This window comes from Scyliorhinus torazame, chromosome 15, assembly GCF_047496885.1.
Source record: "Scyliorhinus torazame isolate Kashiwa2021f chromosome 15, sScyTor2.1, whole genome shotgun sequence".
NCBI classification, from domain to species: Eukaryota; Metazoa; Chordata; class Chondrichthyes; order Carcharhiniformes; family Scyliorhinidae; genus Scyliorhinus; species Scyliorhinus torazame.
The window spans coordinates 133503011-133525913 of record NC_092721.1 but is presented as its reverse complement, the minus strand read 5'-3'; the positions used below and the strand labels follow the sequence as shown (position 1 = coordinate 133525913).

At 46.0% G+C, this 22903-nt stretch overlaps 1 protein-coding gene across 2 annotated transcripts in view; it reads left to right on the top strand.

Moving 5' to 3' along the window:
* Positions 1-22903, top strand: part of cwf19l2 (CWF19 like cell cycle control factor 2) — a 202048-nt gene that overhangs the window by 158839 nt on the left and 20306 nt on the right. For both annotated transcript variants that reach the window (XM_072476758.1, XM_072476757.1), the window contains exons 13-14: positions 1448-1660; positions 8276-8392. In XM_072476758.1, coding sequence (XP_072332859.1) covers positions 1448-1660; positions 8276-8392 — 330 coding nt within the window. The remainder of the gene's footprint in view (positions 1-1447; positions 1661-8275; positions 8393-22903) is intronic.

The window sequence follows — 22903 nt, the reverse complement described above, 5'->3', positions numbered from 1 at the left end:
TCCTCTTCAGACAAAAGGAATATGTCCAAGCATTGGACCGTTTTTGAACAAACAAAGCATGGGAGAGAAAAGCTCCCTAATGTATTTGCCGTGGCAGCGTCTCAACCAATCAGAACTGATTTGCTAACCAATCACCACCTCTTGTTCTCGTGCAGTATAAATTGTTGTTCCCTTTGAAATTTTGGATTATTTTCTATGTCCTGACCAGTGCAAGACAAAAATCTTTGTTAGCATGTATGAACATATGAAATAGGAGCAGCAGTAGGCCATTTTGCCCCTTGAGCCTGTCCACCATTCCATAGTATCATGGCTGATCTGATTTTAAACTTAACTTCACATTCCTGCCTACCCCGATAATCTTTACAACCCTTGCTTAATGAGGACCTATCTAGCTCTTGAAGATCAAACGATTGTCTGGGAAGCGAGAGATCCTGCAAAACAAGTTGGAAAGACTGAGATTGCACTGTAACAAACCAACTAAAATCAACATAACTTGAAAATAAACAGGTGATGGTTTTTTCCAATAACAAGGTAAATTTCGCATTAAATGGTCAATACAACAATGACACATCTCACATAGACACAAGCCCGCGCATTACTTCGACCACGTAAAAGTTATAAAAAGTGAAATTTTGTCTAGCGGTTTTCTTTCCATTGGCATTGTTAGGATTCTTTTCTTTTTAACAAGTTACCTGTCTCAATGAGGATCATAGGGCACCACGAAGACACCCATATACTAAAGGTGTAGCTCATTTGTAATAATAGGCACAGCTTCTTGCACAGATATTCATAGCTGCCTTGGTACAGTTTTACCTAATCAATCCAGTCTCAGCTCTATTATTCACATTTGCAGTGTTACAAAACTAAAATTGACAATTTAAATTTTATAAAGGCCCCTTGAGTAAAAAAGTAGAGAGGGACACACAGTCTACAAGATACTTGCAGTAAATCTTCAGGCCCATGGGTTTAGAAGTACATCATCTGCAATAACTCGAGCACTGGCTGAAGGACAATGGGGCCAGTACTCAACAAAATGCTGGTTTCACTTTTTTAAATCTGAAGGTAACATTTAAACGTAAATAAAGTTTGTAGATTTATTTTGTGAAGGGGAGAATGTAATGGAACATATTGAATGCAGGGCCCTCGGGCTATAAGAAAATATAATATGACTTTGCATCATTTAAATAAGGCTCACATGTTAAATTGTCCTGGCACCCTCTCTTTCTGGAGCAGCCTTAAATTGCTAGCTACAATGACAGTGGGGTAGGGGACGCTACAATTTATGTAAGTGAAGAAATCTCTGCTGTATTTTTTTTCAATGACTTACTCTTGGGCCTCTTGCCATTGTTTTTTGTGTGGTCAAGGACAAAATTGATTGAACAATTGTTCAATTTTATTTAAGCAATTATTTCTGACATTTTAACTGACCATTTGATCTTTTTTATAGTTTCTGGAGAAGATGGATAGGGACTATTACACATTGGATGACATGTTTGTGTCAAAAGCAGCCAGAAAAAGTCAATCAGGCCAAGATGATGAAAGACAACGAAATAAAGCTATCCATGAGCACAAGAGATTAACTAGCCGCATGGAGAAATGCCAATATTGCTTTGACAACCCAGAACTTCCAAAGCACCTTATCATCTCTATTGGTGTAAAGGTAAGGTGAATAGATCTGAAAGTTACTGCAAAAAACACTTCAGCACATGGTTATAAAGAAACAATTCCTTTACTGAATTAGTCTTAAGTTGCCTACCATACTTCAAAACTATGGGTGTGCACTGAAGCATGAATGGTACTGTGCAGTCCTGTTTTGTGATAAATAATGCATTTTCATGGCCATGCAAAAGATTTAAAGGAACCATGAACTGAAAAAAACAAGCCTCAAGCAACAGATAAATTTTAAAGGGAACATTAGTTCACAACACTGCAGCATTTGCCTGGAGTTACCAGGAGTTAAGACTTATCTTGGTGATATTGCTGGAAGCAACTCAGGAGAATAACCATAGAGTATTTTAAATTACTATTTTTTCTTTGAACACTTCTGTTTATTAATTATAAAAATATTTCGTTAAGAAAAGTGGTTGTTTGACTGACAGTCAAGAACCTTCACCACCCCCTTTGCTCCTTCGGAGAGCCAACACATATGACGGGCTGAATGGCCACCTTATGAGCTTATAACCTTTCAATTGGATATTGAAGAGTCGGACATGAAGATGACCGTGTCTAACAACCAGCGGTGAAAGCATGGATTTGTAGGTGATGGGAGCTCAAATGATGAAATGGAACGTTTATAATCAAATTTGACAGCCTTAACCCCCTCTCTGCTTCATAAGTGATGTTGCAACTGGTATTTACAGCTTTATCTGTGACCCTTTCCTGCACTCAATTAACAGTTACGGTTCTTCCAGTCTTCAATAAAAGCATTGTACACAGATGCAGATAATGGACTCTTCCAAATGAGCCACCAGCTGTTGTAGGTTGTATGGCGCAGTTTCCAGTAGTTTTATTCAAGTTTCTGTGCTCAGAAATTATCCCTTTAAAATCTGGACAGATGAAATTAGATGAACACCAGACAGTGGGTTATTACTCTTATAGTCTTTGAAAGATTGATGGGTAATTTTAGTCTCTTGGGGGTTTTTATGCCAACACGGTAAATTTTCTGTGAACTTTCTGAATTAAAATTGTACGATTTAGTTATACCTAAGGCAGACAATGGTACAGATTTTGCTGTAAGAATAACAGTAAGGTTACCAGCACTCAAAATTGTTAAGAGTAAATCAGACAGCAACTTCCATTGTCTGTACCTGAACAGTTAAATGTAGAAATCAGCAAGTTGCTGCTGGAGTTGCCCTGCTCCTCCAGAGCTTCTGCTCTAACAGTATCTCACCAAAAGATTTACCACTCGAACAGATGAAGTGTGTGAAGTTGTGGTAATTGCCCATTAGATATCCACGAAACACATCAAGGAAAATTTAGAGCTTGTCCTTTCAAGTGCAAATGCATTTTTAATAGCATGATAAATTTTAATTACAGTTATACAATCGCCCTGGCATTGAAAATTTACTTTCTAAATGTAGAGTCTTTGTCCTTTAGATATTAAATATTTTGTAGCAGATTTTTAAAAAATAATAAATTATTACCTTTTTAAAATTTCTTTAGCACTCTCCCAGTTCCATTTTAAAAAAAAATTTTTATTCTCCTTTTTCACATTTTCTCCCAGATTTACACCCACCAACAATAAACAATAATTAGTAATGAATATAATGTCAATCCCCATATCTAGAACAACAATCCCCATTTCAACAACAACACCCAGTTCCATTTTGCTTACCTTTTTCTATTTCCCTTTCCATACATGACTTTAAATAAATTAAGTATTCCAATAGACAACTCTTGGTTTAGATCTACATGCCTCAGTAAGGATTCTTTAATTTGATTGGCGAAAGAAACATGTCATTGTTTGCCCTATTCACACACGTCGTTATTATCTGTAGAAGGCTGTTTAACTGATATTGCAAATTGCTATGTAAAAGCCCACAGAATATTTGTGGGAAAGTCTAAACTTAAATTAGCTTTGCGCAGGTGAAGGAGACACATCCTGAGTTAGTGAGACACATCCAGAGTGGGAATTGTAACTTGATAATTTGGTGCAGTGAGGTAATTCGGTGTAGAGTGGGAGAAGGTGCTTTTTCCCTACAGTTTTGTTTTCTTTCTTCTGGCTTGTTCATCTGCAGGGAGAGAACCAGAGAGCATTCTGGGAAGGTAAGTGATTTTTTTTAATTTTTATTACCTTTTCAAATTGTGTGGGGGGAAAACTGAAGTGACATCACAGTAAAGCTGTGACCTGATTGGCTGGTTGGGAATCTGTTAAATTTGAAATAAAAATGATATTGCAAAACAAATCTAATTGATTAACTAGATAGTGGAGAAACTAAACCTGAGGGCAGTGATCGGTATTTAGCATTTAATTTTACAGTAAAAATCATCTAGAGTCAGGGCCATATAGTTAATTGTAACTCAATCTAACAATAATTCAAGTGTTTATTTTAAATTAATTAATTAGTGCTTGAATGTCACTCAGCGGGGTGCAGTGCCCCAACTGTGAGATGTGGCAGATCTGTGACGCTTTCAGCGTTCCGGTCGACTACATCTGCAGCAAGTGTAACCAATGGCAGCTCCTCACAGACCGCATGGTTCGGTTGGAGCAGCAATTGGATGCACTTAGGAGCATGCAGGTGGCGGAAAGCGTCATAGATAGGAGTTATAGAGATGTGGTCACACCCAAGGTGCAGGCAGAGAGATGGGTGACCACTAGAAGGGGCAGGCAGTCAGTGCAGGAATCCCCTGTGGTTGTCCCCCTCTCGGACAGGTATACCGCTTTGGATACTGTTGGGGGGGATAGCGTATCAGGGGAAAACAGCAGCAGCCAGAGCAGTGGCACCACGGCTGGCTCTGATGTTCAGCAGGAAGGGTCAAAGCGCAGAAGAGCAATAGTCATAGGGAACCCTATAGTCAGGGGCACAGATAGGCGCTTCTGTGGACGTGAAAGAGACTCCAGGATAGTATGCTACCTTCCTGGTGCCAGGGTTCAGAATGCCTCAGAACGGGTAGCGGGCGTCCTGAAGGGGGAGGACAAACAGGCAGAGGTCGTTGTACATATTGGTACTAATGACATAGTCAGGAAGGGGCATGAGATCCTGCAGCAGAAGTTCAGGGAGCGAGGCAGAAAGTTAAAAGGCAGGACCTCCAGGGTTGTAATCTTGGGATTACTCCCTGTGCCAGTGAGGCTAGAAATAGGAAGATAGAGCAGCTAAACACGTGGCTAAACAGCTGGTGTAGGAGGGAGGGTTTCCATTATCTGGACCACTGGGAGCTCTTCCGGGGCAGGTGTGACCTGTATAAGAAGAACGGGTTGCACCTAAACTGAGAAGGCATAAATATCCTGGCCGCGAGGTTTGCTAGTGTCACACGGGAGGGTTTAAACTAGTATGGCAGGGGGGTGGGTACCGGAGCAATAGGTCAGAAAGTGAAAAGATTGACGGAGAACGAGGGAATATGGCCAGTATGGCTTTGAGGAAGAGCAGACCGGGAGATATTGCTGAAAACAGCGGGCCTGGTGGCCTGAAGTGCATATGTTTTAATGCAAGAAGTATAACGGGTAAGGCAGATGAACTTAGAGCTTGGGTTAGTACTTGGAACTATGATGTTGTTGCCATTACAGAGGCCTGGTTGAGGGAAGGACAGGATTGGCAACTAAATGTTCCAGGATTTAGATGTTTCAGGCGGGATTGAGGGGGAAGTAAAAGGGGTGGCGGAGTTGCACTACTGGTTAGGGAGAATATCACAGCTGTACTACAGGCGGAACCTCAGAGGGCAGCGAGGCTATATGGGTAGAGATCAGGAATAAGATGGGTGCAGTCACAATGTTGGGGGTTTACTACAGGCCACCCAACAGCCAGCAGGAGATAGAGGAGCAGATAGGTAGACAGGTTTTGGAAAGGAGTAAAAGCAACAGGGTTGTTGTGATGGGAGACTTCAACTTCCCCAATATTGACTGGGACTCACTTAGTGCTAGGGGCTTGGATGGGGCAGAGTTTGTAAGGAGCATCCAGAAGGGCTTCTTAAAACAATATGTAGATAGTCCAACTAGGGAAGGGGCTGTACTGGACCTGGTATTGGGGAATGAGCCCGGCCAGGTGGTAGAAGCTTCAGTAGGGGAGCATTTTGGGAACAGTGACCACAGTTCAATAAGTTTTAAATTGCTGGTGGACAAGGATAAGAGTGGTCCTAGGGTGAATGTGCTAAATTGGGGGAAGGCTAATTATAACAATATTAGGCGGGAACTGAAGGACCTAGATTGGGGCGGATGTTTGAGGGTAAATCAACATCTGACATGTGGGAGGCTTTGAAGTGTCAGTTGAAAGGAATTCAGGACCGGCATGTTTCTGTGCGGAAGAAGGATAAATACGGCAAATTTCGGGAACCTTGGATAATGAGAGAAATTGTAGGCCTCGTCAAAAAGAAAAAGGAGGCATTTGTCAGGGCTAGAAGGCTGGGAACAGACGAAGCCTGTGTGGAATATAAGGAAAGTAGGAAGTCAGGAGGGCTAAAAGGGCTTACGAAAAGTCATTGGCAAATAGGGTTAAGGAAAATCCCAAGGCTTTTTACACGTACATAAAAAGCAAGAAGGTAGCCAGGGAAAGGGTTGGCCCACTGAAGGACAGGCAAGGAAATCTATGTGTGGAGCCAGAGAAAATGGGCGAGGTACGAAATGAATACTTTGCATCAGTATTCACCAAAGAGAAGGAAATGGTGGATGTTGAGTCTGGAGAAAGGTGTGGAGATAGCCTGGGGCACATTGAGATCCAAAAAGATGAGGTGTTGGGCGTCTTGAAAAATGTTACCGTAGATAAGTCCCCAGGGCCTGATGGGATCTACCCCAGAATACTGAAGGAGGCTAGAGAGGAAATTGCTGAGGCCTTGACAAAAATCTTTGGATCCTCACTGTCTTCAGGAGGACTGGAGAATAGCCAATGTTGTTCCTTTGATTAAGAAGGGTAGGAAGGATAATCCAGGGAACTACAGGCCGGTGAGCCTTACGTCAGTGGTAGAGAAATTACTGGAGAGAATTCTTTGAGACAGGATCTACTCCCATTTGGAAGCAAATGGACATATTCGCGAGAGGTAGCACGGTTTTGTGAAGGGGAGGTTGTGTCTCACTAATGATTGAATTTTTCGAAGAGGTCACAAAGATGATTGATGCAGGTAGGGCAGTGGATGTTGTCTATGGACTTCAATAAGGCCTTTGACAAGGTCCCTCATGGCAGACTGGTACAAAAGGTGAAGTCACACGCGATCAGGGGTGAGCTGGCAAGATGGATACAGAACTGGCTAGGTCATAGAAGGCAGAGAGTAGCAATGGAAGGGTGCTTTTCTAATTGGAGGGCTGTGACTAGTGGTGTTCCGCAGGGATCAGTGCTGGGACCTTTGCTTTTCGTAGTATATATAAATGATTTGGAGGAAAATAACTGGTCTGATTAGTAAGTTTGCAGACGTCACAAAGGTTGGTGGAATTGCGGATAGCGAAGAGGACTGTCAGAGGATACAGCAGGATTTAGATCGTTTGGAGACTTGGGCGGAGAGATGGCAGATGGAGTTTAATCTGGACAAATGTGAGGTAATGCATTTTGGAAGGTCAAATACAGGTAGGGAATATACAGTGAATGGTAGAACCCTCAAGAGTATTGACAGTCGGAGAGATCTAGGTGTACAGGTCCGCAGGTCACTGAAAGGGGCAACACAGGTGGAGAAGGTAGTCAAGAAGGCATGCTTGCCTTCATTGACCGGGGCATTGAGTATAAGAATTGGCAAGTCATGTTGCAGCGGTATAGAACCTTAGTTAGGCCACACTTGGAGTATAGTGTTCAATTCTGGTCGCCGCACTACCAGAAGGATGTGGAGGCTTTAGAGAGGGTGCAGAAGAGATTTACCAGGATGTTGCCTGGTAGGGAGGGCAGTAGCTATGAGGAGCGGTTGAATAAACTCGGTTTGTTCTCACTGAAACAACGGAGGTTGAGGGCTGACCTGATAGAGGCCTCCAAAATTATATGGGGCATAGACAGAGTGGATAGTCAGAGGCTTTTTCCCAGGGTAGAGGGGTCAATTACTAGGGAGCATAGGTTTAAGGTGCGAGGGGCAAGGTTTAGAGGAGATGTACAAGGCAAGTTTTTTACACAGAGGGTAGTGGATGTCTGGAACTCACTGCCAGAGGAGGTGGTGGAAGCAGGAACGATAGTGACATTTAAGGGGCATCTTGACAAATGCATGAATAGGATGGGAATACGGACCCAGTAAGTGTAGAAGATTTTAGTTTAGACGGGCAGCATGGTCGGCACAGGCTTGGAGGTTCGAAGGGCCTGTTCCTGTGCTGTACTTTTCTTTGTTCTATTAACAGTTGGCGTCATTCGTTCGCCATTGAGTGAAAAACAGGCTTTCATCTTTGTTCACAATGCATTGTATTGCAGTGTAATTGCTGAAATTCTGCTTGGAAAATCTCTTACATTTCACCTTTGGCCAGTGAACAGTGTTCCCAAATATATTGGTGATGCCTTTTAGAATTTTTGTTCAAATATGCCTTGATTTAGACTAAAAAATGAGATGATTTGTATGCAGACTACAAATTGAACTTCTTGTGAAATATGCAGCAGGCAAAAGAAAACGTTGTTCATTTTGGTTTAATTATATGAATTCAGACATTTTCTCTCATCCCCAGGTATATTTGTGCCTGCCCAATTTCCGGTCCATGACTGAAGGCCACTGCCTAATAGTACCTCTCCAGCATCACACTGCAGGTACCATACTGGATGAAGACATTTGGGAAGAAATACAGGTCAGGTTAAAACTGCAAATTATTTCTACCTAACTCAAAGTACTTTCCTAGTTATTTTATTGAAACATGCTCTTTGTTTTAATTTAAACTAAGATCAATATTCCCGGACATTGCAGGGAACTTTCGAAACATGAATTTCCAGCAAAACTTACTTTTACAAAACATATTCTCGCAAGGTTAGTTAAACATAAAAAGTGCTTTGGATTGATGGAGAACAACAATCGTGTATTTGAAAGGCAAATATGAATATTCTAGTAAACACTTAATTCAACCTTTTGAAATCATGAAATCTCTAAGGCTGACATTGATGCAGAGATTTAATATCATATCAAATCCGTGCGCATCTCCTTTGGATGCCTAAGGAGGAGAGTCTTTGACAACCACGACATTCATGTTGACACCAAGATCTTGTGTACAAGGCAGTCATCCTACCAACTCTTCGATACAGTTCAGAAACTTGCACTACGTACAGTTACCACCTCAAGGCCCTGGAGAGGTACATCAATGCTGTCTGAGACGGTTTCTTTACATCAGCTGGGAGGGCAGGCATTCTAGCATCAGTGCCCTTGAAGGAGCCAAGAGCACTATCATCGAAGTCATGATCATCCAAAACCAACTCCGCTGGGCCGGCAATGTGCTTAGGATATCAGGGTCCCAACTGCCAAGCAAATCTTCTTCGCCCAGCTCAAGAGAAGCCCCCAAACTAGATGGAGGACAAAGGAAGTGCTTCAAAGACACCCTGAAGGCCTTACCTCAAGAAATGCAAGATAGACGTCAGCGCCTGGGAGACCCTTGCTCAGAGGAGACCTACTTGGAGGAACCTCCTGATTGAAGGAACACAATACTTCAAAGACACCTAACAACAAGGGGAGATCTGGAAAAGGAGCCTGAGAAAGGAATTGCAGGGTTCTACACCCTAAAGACCGACCCCACCTTCTGGAAACAACTGCCAAGTTGTGGTTGAAGGTGCGTTTCTCGGATAGGGCTCATCAGCCATGCAAGGACCCACAGAACCCATGACCAGTACCCCGGAGTTTCTTAGGTGGATAGTCATTCTCGTTGCGAGTGATCGCTGAAGAATTGAGTTAGAAAGCTTCATGAAAAGGTCAGAAAATGATGGCTATCAAAACAGGCAACTAAAATAGTAATGGCACGGGATCTAATTTTTAGATTTCCCTCCCAAGTTTGAAAATAAATGCTGCTGTTTAGTTAATTTAAAATTGTAAATCAAAACTTACTTTCACTTGGTGCAATGCATTTTCGCCACTGCCATGGCAGATTAAAGTAGTGAGTACTGGGGCAGCACGGTGGCGCAGTGGGTTAGCCCTGTAGTGTCACGGCGCCGAGGTCCCAGGTTTGATCCCGGCTCTGGGTTGCTGTTCGTGTGGAGTTTGCACATTCTCCCCGTGTTTGCGTGGGTTTCGCCCCCACAACCCAAAGATGTGCAGGGTAGGTGGATTGGCCATGCTAAATTGTCCCTTAATTGGAAAAAATGAATTGAGTACACATTTTTTTTTTAAAAAGCGATGAGTACTGAGCCATGTGGGCCAAAAAGGTTCCAGGACTTGGTTGTGTTTAGCTACCTAATTTCAGCGAGATTGGAAATGGGAAAATTAGCCTATTGATGTTGACGTTGCTTCTGAATGGGTGTTCCCTGAATTTGAATACCCTGCCAACAATTAGCCTCAACATATTAACAGTCTTTGCTGAGGCTTATACGTCAAGAAAGTCAAGGGTTTAAAGATGACCAGCAATTGTGGAACTGTGTCAGAGCAAATAGTTATAGCCTAGATTTTCCAGTTAGTGTTATTTTAATGTCAGCATAGAAATCAAAAAATCTAGACTAATGCCTTCAGCATACAAGGTAAGGAGAGAACAGAAAAAAGAAGGAAGAAAACATTGCCTGATGATACAGTAAAGTTCTTGGACTAACTTACTTCAATACAGATGTCACTGCACATGTCGGTTACCTTGTTATTGCTATCCAGTGTGACAGTCTGACTTGCCTTTGGATAGAAACATGAACACTTTCATATAGTTTAAGATTGGTTTTCCAAATTTAGTAACAGTCTACTGAGAATTGAAAATGCAATTTGTAATCTATTTTAAGTAGTGATGGATTCTCCCATTGCTTCGAAGGGTGAGTGTTCAGCATGTTTGGGAAAAAAGACATCTTTCAGTCTAGGCTGATGGCCTTAAACCAAACCACAGTTTGCATCACTGATTGCAAATGTTAGAGGGATGGATGACCTGAAGGCACTTTGCTCTGATCTCCTCAAATGTTAAATTCTCCAAATCTGGGTCTCTCCAAAGTTGTTTTTTTCCCACATATTGACCCAGCTTGCAAGCTGCAAGGTTGGCTTTCAAATTGCCTTTATATCTAAGTTTGGGTTGACCTGTGGTGAGAGTTTCCCTGCTCAGCTGACTGTAGGGTACTGCCTTGAGTATGCGGGAATCCTTTGTGCGAACCACTTGACCGACACATGACTGACCCAGTGAAGCTGACCTCTGATGAGCCTGCTCTCGATGCCAAGTGTGCAGCACTTTGCAATAATCTCAGGGCAAAATTTTCCATTCTGGAGACAAAGTACATTGGGAGGTGGATATGTCAGCATGACTTCTGCTGGGCAATCACGGACGATCTTGCACTTTGCAGCTCATTAATAATGCTCCAGCAAAGAGCTCGGCAAATCTCGAGGCAGTGCAGGCAGGGATTCCGCCCCGCTGTTACCGCATGGGGGCAAAGGTCGAGACGCCATATTTAAAAGGCACCCCAACAGATGTTCATTCATTGCAGCTCCGGTGTTCTGTTACACAGGGAATCCATAGCATCTAGAAAAACCAAACCATCAGCACCACATTTCAGCAAAGCTTCCCTGGAAGTTCTCCTCCAGTCCATCCAGGAGATGCAAGAGGTCCTCTTTCCTCGGGATGGGAGCAGGAAGTCCTCACATCCGACTGCGCTGCTCTGGTATGAGGTTGCCAGGGTGATTAACACTCGTGGCAAACAAAAAAGGTCGGCCCTTGGAGCTGCAGACGGATAAATGATTTGCTCCACTGCGCCAAGGTAGATGAAACTTCTACTCACTCCAAACTCACACTCATAAGGGCATCAGACAGTCTAAGGGTTAGAGCCCACAGGGAATTCACACACTACAACCGGATAGAACATCTGCACCGACTGTGTACCAGACACTTTAAAATCACCTCTCATGGAAGACTCTGCACAAATGGCATCTCAGTTCCCCCCACCACCCCGTCTCCATTTGAAGAACACGATAGGGATTGTTCCTGAGTGCAAGATGAGATCAGCCTCCCCCAATGAAACAGTGAGGGTGCATCCAGTACACATTGACATGATGCAGATAATGACTGTCAATACTCCATGATGTGGGGGCCTAACTAGTAAATCAGTAGTTCACTATTCTCACTATTTCCAGCAAGAAAAAAGGGAAGGATGTCCTTTCCCGCCTCAACCCCCCCCCGCAGGTGAAGAAGTACAGCTATCGTCAGATGAAGAACTGTCACCTGCACCGTCCACCAGCGCAGATACAAGCACCTCAGTGGGACCCAGTTCTAGAATATATTTGGCTTCACAATCTGGTGATCAAGTCACCATCACAGGTCCACAGCAGGCAGAGGCAGTCACATCAAGGTTTCTGATATTCTAAGGACTGCTGAACACCAGGCCCCTGATGAGTCTAAATCTGATGACAAGTCTCTGGAATTATCCCTAAGAGACATGAGATGCAGGATCAGGCAGGGGAACATCAGACAGAGGCCGTCAGCAGACTGGAATTAAGAACGGACGAGGCCGTCTGCATTCTGTCTGGATTTTTTTATCGATTGAAATGCATTTGCATATCATACCAATGCTGCAAAGAGGCCCAGCAGGTTAAAAAAAAAAAGCAGACAGGCAGGCAATCTCCATTTCAATGGTAAAGAAAAGTTGTTTTGCCTAGAATCTCAAATGGTATGGTAACTTGGTACAAGGTTTTTTGAAAAAGTAGTAGGGAAGGATTTGCAGTTTTGGATGAGGAAAATAATGCAATTCTAGAAAGAGAGAATGTCCTTGAGTCAAATACCGAATTTATTTGGTTGGTGATAGGAAACAATAAAGGAGCTATTATGCTTTTGTGGTGCATTTTATAGGTCATCAAATAATGGAACAGTGATAGAGGAGCAGATTTGCAAAGTAACTCTTAAGAGCGGTACAAGAACTTAGAGTGATAATAACAGGAGACTTTAACTATTTCAGTATTGAATGTGATGTGGAGATGCCGGCGTTGGACTGGGGTGAACACAGTAAGACGTCTTCCAACACCAGGTTAAAGTCCAACAGGTTTATTTCAAATCACTCCAAATCAGCTCCAAAAGCTAGTGATTCGAAACAAACCTGATGGACTTTAACCTGGTGTTGTAAAGACTTCCTACAGTATTGAATGTGACAGTGATTGCTTTGAGGGCTGCGAAGAGAAAGAAATCTGAAGTGTGTTCAGGAGAATTTTCTTGACCAGTCTTTTTCCTGCCCAATGAGGAAGGAGATATTCCTGAATCTAATCCTGGGAATGAAATTGGTGAAGTGGAGAATGTCTAGTCTGGGAGCAGCTCAGTATAAATGATAATATCAGAAGGTTTAGGTTAGTTATGCATAGGGCGGCACGGTAGCATAGCGGTTAGCACTGCTGCCTCACAGCGCCAGGGATCCGGGTTCAATTCCCACTGTCTGTGCGAAATCTGCACGTTCTCCCCGTATCTGCGTGGGTTTCCTCCGGGTGCTCCGGTTTCCTCCCACAAGTCCCGAATGACGTGCTTTAGGTAATTTGGACATTCTGAATTCTCCCTCTGTGTACCCGAACAGGCGCCGGAGTGTGGTGACTAGGGGATTTTCACAGGAACTTCATTGCAGTGTTAATGTAAGCCTACTTGTGACAATAATATAGACTATTATTAAGGAAAGAGCAATTTGAATAAAATATACTTAACTGAAGGAGGGCTAATATCTTTGATTTTAGGAGAGATCTAGCGGGGTAAATTGAATTTGAAGGCTGACCAGAAACAATACAATAGAGGCTTTAAAGAGGAAATGGTTTGGGTAAGGTCCCACAAAGGGTAAGGAAGGACAGCCAAAGTCAGTGCTCCCTAGCTGATGAAGGAATTGAAGTCGGATAAAGAAGTATAGTGGAGTTGGATAACATATGCTCAGGCTGAATATAAAACCTACAGAGTAAAAGTAAAGAAGAAAATAAGAGCGACAAAGAGATAATAGAAGTAAAGATTTGCAGGAAAGCTAGATATCTTCTATAGACATATCAACAGAAGAACAATAGGCCAATTATGAAACAGATGGAGACAGAAGGTATGTCTGAGGTACTAAATGATTATTTTGTCCTGGAATTTACAAAGCTACAGTAAGCGAGAAATTTGCCACAGTACTGAATGAAATATAAATAGATTAAGAGGAGATAGTAGGAAGGCTGGCTCTATTTAAAGTAGATAAGCCATCTGGTCCAGATGGGATGCCTTCCAGTTGCTTTTAAAGTAAGTGTATATATAAATCATGGAAGTGCTGGCAAGTCTTCCAATCCATTTTAGTTGTGCCAAAGGGATTTTGCAAATGGTACATCTTTGGGCAGAATCTTACCAAAACTTGGCAAAATGTCAGGCTCTCACAGAAAACTGGCATGGTGCTCTCCAGTTCCATAGACCAGTTTTCTCACAGAATCTTAAGCCTCTTTGCCAAAAATGCTGAGTGGGAATGGTTAATGCTGGATCTCTGGCAGAGCATCATAGAGTCAGGGATCGGGGCGCCATGCGTGCTGTTCAGTACTGCAACTGAACAGCCCCCAGCACACATGACATCATGGAGGTCTCGCCACCTCCCCTCCTCTGCGACATTCATCGCCAGCATTTCTCGGCCCCACTCACAACATCTCAAATTATCCCACCCCACGGGTCTCCCACTAGGGTCCACTATGGTGCCAGTGGAGGCACTGCCCGGGCATGCCCTTCTTCTGAACCCTACACCCAAACATCAATACTTGCCTCTGCACCCCCGGAGGGATCGCATTGACTGCCTCATGCCTGGCCAAACCTGTTGTAAACATCGGCGAGGTTATGAATGTTTAGTGGGAGGGGATAATTTGGCTGCATTGGAATTGGGGGGGGGGGGGGGTGCTGAAGCTCATGATATTTAAACTCATTCAGATTTGTTAAAATGAGGAAAGGACATGAATATCTTGTGGCATCGAAGGCGAGGAGTAGGGAAAATCAGGAAGTGCAATCTCTCCGGCAGAAAAACTTGCCAATACAGGCCTGTCAGTTCAACATCAGTTCCAGGGAAGCTTTTATAAACGATAAGACAGGAAAGAGTTAACAGCAATTTGAACAAGCATATAATCATAAAAGAGAGCCGGTACAGATTTGGCGATAGCACTTTTTGGGGGCTAAATAAAAGCAGAAATCTTGGAAATACTCAGCAGATTGGGCAGCATCTGTTCAGAAAAAAGCAAAGTTAATGTTTCAGGTTTATGAACTTTCACCGGATGCAGCTTGGATACAAAGTTAGCTAAGGGATAGGGAACAGGCAGTTGAAGTTAATAACTATTTTTTGGACTGGAGGAGGTCATACAGTGGAGTTTCTCAAGATTCAATGATGTACATTAATAGCTTGAATTTTGGAGTCCAAGGTACAATAGCTTGTAGATGGCACCAAAATTATAGACATGAATAGATTTCAAGAAGCAAACTGGTGGAATGGGACTGCCAAAAAACCAATGAAATTCAATGCAGAGAAGAGTAGAATAATATGTTTTGTACGAAAAATATGGGACATTGCTTAGTAAATGGTACAATTTTAAAGGGGATGCAAGAAGAGGGAAGGATCTGGGCACAATTCTTTGAAAATGGCAGAACAGGTTACCAGAGCATTTAATAAGGCATATGGAACTTTGGGCTTTACAAATGGAGGAATCGAGTAAATGATCCAGGGATTTATGCGATACAAAGTTATGTAAAACACTAGTTCGGACCCACTATTGTGCCAAACAATGCGCACTACACTTTAGGAAGGATGTGAAAGCTTTGGAGAGGGTATGGAAGAAATTGTTCCGGGGATGAGGGAATACAGTCACGTGGATAGACTGGAGTAGCTGGGGTTGTTCTTCTGACACCATAAAATGCAAAGAGAATACTTAGAAGTATTTAAAATCATGAAGTACTTAGGTAGAATAAAAAACAGAAGCAGTTCCAGTCACTGAGGGTCGCTAAAGAGGGGAACAGATTGAAAATAATTGATAAAGTGATCAGAGGTGACATGAGGAAAAATATTTTTACACAATGAGTGGTTAGGATTTGGAATTCCCTGCCTCATAGGTTGGTGGAGACATATTCAGTAGGATTTTCCATGAGAAATTAGATTAATACTTGAAGTAGAAATAATTTGAGGGATATAAGGAAAAAGCAAACTAACTAGATTGCCCCTCAAAAGAACTAGCAATGTGTTGAGTGACTTCCTTCTGTGCTGTACTTTTCTATTCGATCTCGGGATCTTCTGAAGGACCTCCTGTGGTCTGTGGAATCCATTTGAAAATCTATGCTGTCAAGTTGAGGTAGGAAGTTTGTGAAGGAGATTGGAGGAGGAAGACACTATAGCCACCCTTTCGACACCAAGCCTGTGGCAGTATCATACTGATTTCTGATTGCACACCAATGAGATAAAGAGTATTTAGACACCCAGGAGAAATAAGATGTGAAGGAGTTAGGTGACCATTGTTACTTTTTGTTTGTAATGATAGAGCCACTTAATTTGCATCCACTTATTCATAGAGCATGGTAGAGATGGTGAGCTGGTAAAAGCAGGAAGACTGATGAATTATGAAGTTCAAGATGTGTTCTTTTTAAATGGAAAAATGTGGGCACAATTCAGAAGCACCAGTAGTGACAAAGTGAGATGCTTAAAGGAGATTACTTTGAGTTCTGATGTGGTTTGCAGCTGTCATTGAAGAGTCCTCCAATGTTGGTCCTTCTGATTCTTCATTCCATGCTCCACTGCCTCCAAAGCAGCTGGATCTACCTCCTCAAAACCTTCCATGTTTAAAGTCTTTTTTGGACTGTAATAAACTAGCACTCATACTTGACTGATTGTTCAGGAATAAGCTGCAAACATCAAGAAGAACATTGAGCTGTGATGTGAGCTGCTTACAGACTAACCTTTTATTTATATCAGCTCACCAGCCAGTTTTGAGATCCAGTGTAGCACAGCAGTATTAGTCTGCCGCTTATGTGATATATACAAGGAAGCACATGCAAATGAAAGTTTAAAACCCTCAAAACTTCAGACAGTTGAGGTCCAACCTCTTGATTTTTTTCAACGGATGCAGTGAGATCTTAAATCATTAGCTGAAATCATAATTTGAAATGTAACATTGAATAACAAAGCAAGGGAATTAATGGGCAGCACGGTAGCATTGTGGATAGCACAATTGCTTCACAGCTCCAGGGTCCCAGGTTCGATTCCAGCTTGGGTCACTATCTGTGCGGAGTCTGCACATCCTCCCCGTGTGTGCGTGGGTTTCCTCCGGGTGCTCTGGTTTCTGCCCACAGTCCAAAGATGTGCAGGTTAGGTGGATTGGCCATGATAAATTGCCCTGAGTGTTGGGTGGGGTTACTGGGTTATGGTGATAGGGTGGAGGTGTTGACCTTGGGTAGGGTGCTCTTTCCAAGAGCCGGTGCAGACTCGATGGGCTGAATGGCCTATTTCTGCACTGTAAATTTTATGTATAAGCCTGATTGTTCCTAGCAAGAGTCTGCTAAGACAGGGTATTTCAAAGTCTGGGTTTCGACCCGCGGGTGGGTTGCTGATGGGTGTCAGGCGGGTCACGGAGTGATCGGGTGCGATGTTCCTGTGGTGGTCACGAACGCAAGAGAAGCGCCCAAAGGCCGCTACCGCCATTTAAATTGAGAATGGTGGCTGCTACCAGCTTTTAAATAAGAATAAAATGAGGCTGTGTGCACTCTTCCAAACATAGCGGCGGTGGTGAGCAAGTCACACACCCTGCGTGTACACTTGATGTCAAGCGTCTTCTATGTATTTGCTTTTGGCGCCAAATCATGGAGGAGAGCTTCCATTTTCTAGCTGCTAGCAAGTAAGGACTGTGAAGATGGATTGTTTTTTAAAAAATATATATTTATTAAAGTTTTTTAACACAATTTTTCTCCCTTATAAACAATAACCCCCCCCCATAACAAAAAAAACGAGAAATCGCGCAGAGCAAGATATACACATGGCAAAATTATATATTTACACAGGTTTGTACACTGGCCCTCTCCCGTACGTGCCAGTTTCCCCAACCCTTCATGTTATCTCTTGCTCATCCACCCTCTCAGGCAGTCCCCCCTTTCCCCGCCCATTTCCCCCCTCCCAGGACGCCCTCCCCCCCAGGTTGCTGCTGATGCTGACCGACCTTCCTCTAACGCTCCGCGAGATAGTCTAGGAATGGTTGCCACCGCCTGTAGAACCCCTGCGCAGACCCTCTCAAGGTGAACTTAATCCTCTCCAACTTTATGAACCCAGCCATATCATTTATCCAGTCCTCCAGGCTGGGGGGCTTCGCCTCCTTCCACATTAGCAAGATCCTTCGCCGGGCTACTAGGGACGCAAAGGCCAGAATACCGGTCTCTTTCGTCTCCTGCACTCCCGGTTCATCCACTACTCCAAATATTGCTAGCCCCCAGCCTGGCTTGACCCGGACTTTCACCACCTGAGATATTGCTCCCGCCACTCCTCTCCAGAACCCCTCCAGTGCCGGGCGTGACCAAAACATATGGACATGGTTCGCCGGGCTCCCTGAGCACTTTCCACATCTGTCCTCTACCCCAAAGAACCTACTCAACCTCGCCCCCGTCAAGTGCGCTCTGTGAACCACCTTAAATTGTATCAGGCTGAGCCTGGCACATGAGGAGGAGGAATTAGCCCTACCTAGGGCATCAGCCCACAGCCCTTCCTCGATCTCCTCCCCCAGCTCCTCCTCCCATTAACCCTTCAACTCTTCTACTAGCGCTTCCCCCTCTTCTTTCAACTCCTGGTGTATTTCCGACACCTTGCCCTCCCCAACCCATACCCCCGCGATCACCCTATCTTGAACTTCTTGTGCCGGGAGCAACGGGAATTCCCTCACCTGTCGCCTCACAAAAGCCCTCACCTGCATATATCTAAAGGCATTTCCCGGGGGTAACTCGAACTTCTCCTCCAGTGCCCCTAGGCTCGCAAACGTCCCGTCGATGAACAGGTCCCCCATTCTTCCAATCCCCGCCCGATGCCAGCTCTGGAACCCCGCCGTCCATCTTCCCCGGGACAAACCGGTGGCTACCCCTGATCGGGGACTACACCGATGCTCCCATTGCATCCTGGTGCCGTCTCCACTGGCCCCAGATCCTTACCTTTGCCGCCACCACCGGGCTCGTGGTATACTTTGTCGGCGAGAGCGGCAGCGGTGCCGTCACCAACGCCCCCAGGCTCGTTCCTTTACAGGACGCCATCTCCATCCTCTTCCATGCCGCCCCCTCTCCCTCCATAACCCACTTGCGGATCATCGCCACATTTGCTGCCCAGTAGTAGCTCCTCAGGTTTGGCAGCGCCAACCCTCCTCGGTCCCTACTGCATTCCAGGAACCCTCTCCTTACTCTCGCGGTCTTATTCGCCCACACAAACCCCATAATACTCCTACCTACTCTCTTAAAAAAGGCCTTAGTGATCACGATGGGAAGGCACTGAAACACAAACAGAAACCTCGGAAGGACCACCATTTTGACCGACTGCACTCTACCCACCAGCGAGAGCGGTAACATGTCCCATCTTTTGAAATCCTCCTCCATTTGCTCCACCAACCTCGTCAGATTCAGTTTATGTAGGGTCCCCCAACTCCTGGCTATCTGGATCCCCAGATACCGAAGGCTCCCCTCCGCCCTCCTCAGCGGTAGGTCCCCTATCCCTCTTTCTTGGTCCCCCGCCTGTAATACAAAGAGCTCACTCTTCCCTACATTGAGCTTATAGCCCGAAAACTCCCCAAACTCCCTTAGAGTCTGCATGACCTCCACCATCCCCTCCATTGGATCCGCCACGTACAGCAACAGGTCATCCGTATATAGCGACACCCGATGCTTTTCTTCCCCTCGGACCACCCCCCTCCATTTATTAGACTCCCTCAATGACATGGCCAATGGTTCGATCGCCAATGCGAACAACAGGGGGGACAGGGGGCACCCCTGCCTCGTCCCTCGGTACAGTCGAAAGTACTCCGACCTCCGCCGGTTCGTCACTACACTCACCATCGGGGCTCTGTAAAGGAGCTTAACCCAACTGATAAACCCTCCCCCGAACCCAAACCTATGCAGCACCTCCCAGAGGTACTCCCACCCTACTCGGTCAAAAGCCTTCTCCACGTTCATAGCTGCCACTATCTCCGCCTCTCCCTCCTCCGATGGCATCATCATCACGTTTAAGAGCCGCCGCACGTTAGTGTTTAATTGCCTGCCCTTTACGAATCCCGTCTGGTCTTCATGGATCACCCCCGGGACACAGTCCTCTATCCTCGTGGCCAGCACTTTTGCCAGCAACTTTGCATCCACATTGAGGAGCGAGATCGGCCTGTACGATCCACATTGCAGTGGGTCCCTGTCCCGTTTTAGGATCAAAGAAATTGTCGCTTCTGACATTGTCGGGGGCAGGGTCCCCTCCTCTCTTGCCTCATTAAAGGTCCTCACCAGTAGCGGGGCCAACAGGTCTACGTACTTCCTGTAGAACTCCACCGGGAATCCGTCCGGTCCCGGGGCCTTCCCCGCCTGCATACTCCCCAAACCCTTGCTCAGCTCCTCCAACCCAATTGGTGCCCCCAAACCAGCCACCTCCTGCTCCTCCACCCTCAGGAATCTCAGTTGATCTAGGAATCGTCTCATCCCCTCTTCCCCCGCTGGGGGATGGGATCTGTACAGCTCTTCATAAAAGGCCTTAAATACCTTGTTTATTTTCGTCGCACTCCGAACCGTGGCTCCCCTTCCATCTTTGACTCCTCCTATTTCCCTCGCTGCCATCCTCTTACGGAGCTGGTGTGCCAGCATCCGACTAGCCTTTTCCCCATACTCGTAGATCGCCCCCTGCGCTTTCCTCCACTGTGCCTCCGCCTTCCCTGTGGTCAACAGGTCAAACTCCGTCTGGAGCCGTCGTCTTTCCCCAAGTAATCTTTCCTCCGGGGCCTCTGCGTATCTCCTGTCCGCTCTCAAAATCTCCCCCACTAACCTCTCACTTTCCATACCCTCTGTCTTCTCCCTATGAGCCCTAATGGAGATTAGCTCTCCCCTGATCACCGCCTTCAACGCCTCCCATACCACCCCCACCCGCACCTTCCCGTTGTCGTTGGCCTCCAAGTACCTTTCGATACACCCCCTCACCTTCCCACGCACCACCTCGTACGCCAGCAGTCCCACATCCAGCCGCCACAATGGGCGTTGGTCCCTCTCCTCTCCCAGCTCCAGTTCCACCCAGTGCAGGGCATGGTCCGAAACGGCTATGGCCGAATACTCCGTCCCCTCCACCCTCGAGATGAGCGCCCTACCCAGAACAAAGAAATCTATCCGGGAGTAGGCTTTGTGTACATGGGAGAAGAAAGAAAATTCCCTGGCCTGCGGCCTTGCAAACCGCCATGGGTCCACTCCCCCCATCTGATCCATAAACCCCCTAAGTACCTTGGCCGCCGCCGGCCTCTTTCCAGTCCTTGATTTGGAGCGGTCCAGTGCTGGATCCAACACTGTATTGAAGTCCCCTCCTATTATCAGGCCTCCTATCTCCAGGTCCAGAATGCGCCCTAACATGCGCTTCATGAATCCTGCATCATCCCAGTTCGGGGTGTATACGTTTACCAACACAACCCACGTCCCTTGCAGCCTACCGCTCACCATTACATTATCGCCCTCCATTGTCCACTACAATAGTCTTGGCCTCAAATGACACCCGCTTTCTCACCAATATTGCCACCCCACTATTCTTCGCGTCCAGTCCCGAGTGGAATACCTGTCCTACCCATCCCTTTCTTAACCTGACCTGGTCCGCCACCTTCAGGTGTGTCTCTTGGAGCATGACCACGTCCGCCTTCAGTCCCTTTAAGTGCGCGAACACTCGAGCCCTCTTCACCGGCCCATTCAGGCCCCTCACATTCCACGTTATCAGCCGGATTGGAGGGGCTCTCACCACCCCCCCCTCCCCCCAGCCGACTAGCCATCTCCTTTTCTGGGCCAGTTCCCTCACCCTCCAGTCCCCCAAACGGGGGACCCCCGTCCTGACCACCTCTTCTGTATCCCATTCCCTTTCGGCCAGTGCAGCCGCAACCCTTTCCCCCCCTCCCCGCTAGACCCATGTCTAGCTTTTTTGCTCCCCCCATGTCACTCCCGTAATCAGCTGACGCCTGCTGACCCCGGCTTCCCCCGCCGTCCCATTGACCTCCCCGTGTGGGAGTCTCCCAATCAATATGCATTCCTTCGTTCCCCTTGCCGCCTTTCTTCCCGCGCACGGGAAAAAACCCCGCGCTTTCCAAAGCCCGCTCCGCCCCCTCTGGCGCAACTCCTGTTGCGGCCTTGTCTCTCTCCCCCAGCCCATGTAACATTTCCTGCGCGTGATTGACCCCCTATATACAACAACCATCATACATCAAACCTCAAACATCCCCCCCACCCTCACAAACCCTCAGTTAGAGTCCAACTTTTCGGCTTGTACAAAGGTCCACGCCTCTTCAGGCGTTTCAAAGTAATAGTGTTGGCCCTTGTATGTGACCCACAGTCGCGCTGGCTGCAGCATTCCGAATTTCACTTCTTTCCGGTACAACGCCGCTTTGGCCCGGTTGAAACCCGCCCTCCGCTTTGCAACCTCCGTGCTCCAGTCCGGGTATATTCGGATCTCTGCATTGTCCCACTTACTGCTCCGCTCCTTCTTGGCCCATCTCAGGACCCACTCTCTGTCCGTGAACCGGTGAAACCTCACCACCATCGCCCTTGGCGGCTCATTTGCCTGGGGCTTCCTCGCCAGCACCCGATGTGACCCGTCCAACTCCAGCTGCCTCGAAGGGGCCTTACTGCCCATCATCGCCTCGAGCATCGTGCTCGTGTATGCCCCGGCATCGGCCCCCTCCACTCCCTCAGGAAGACCCAGGATCCGCAGATTCTCCTCGACCTGTTCTCCAGGTCTTCGCGTCTTCCCGCCCACCTCTTGTGTAGCGCCTCGTTCTGCTCCACTCTCACCGCCAGGCCCACGAGCTCGTCCTCTTTCTGAGTGACTCTTTTCTGTACCTCCTGGATCTTAACTTCGTGGGCCTTCTGGGTGATCCCGAGTCCTTCAATTGCTGAAAGCATAGGCGCCAACATCTCCTTGCGCATCTCCTCGCGCTGCTCCTCGAAGCAGCGCTTGATGAACTCCTGCAGCTCCCCTTTGTCCCTGGCTGCCACCATTTTGTTTTCTTTCCCTCG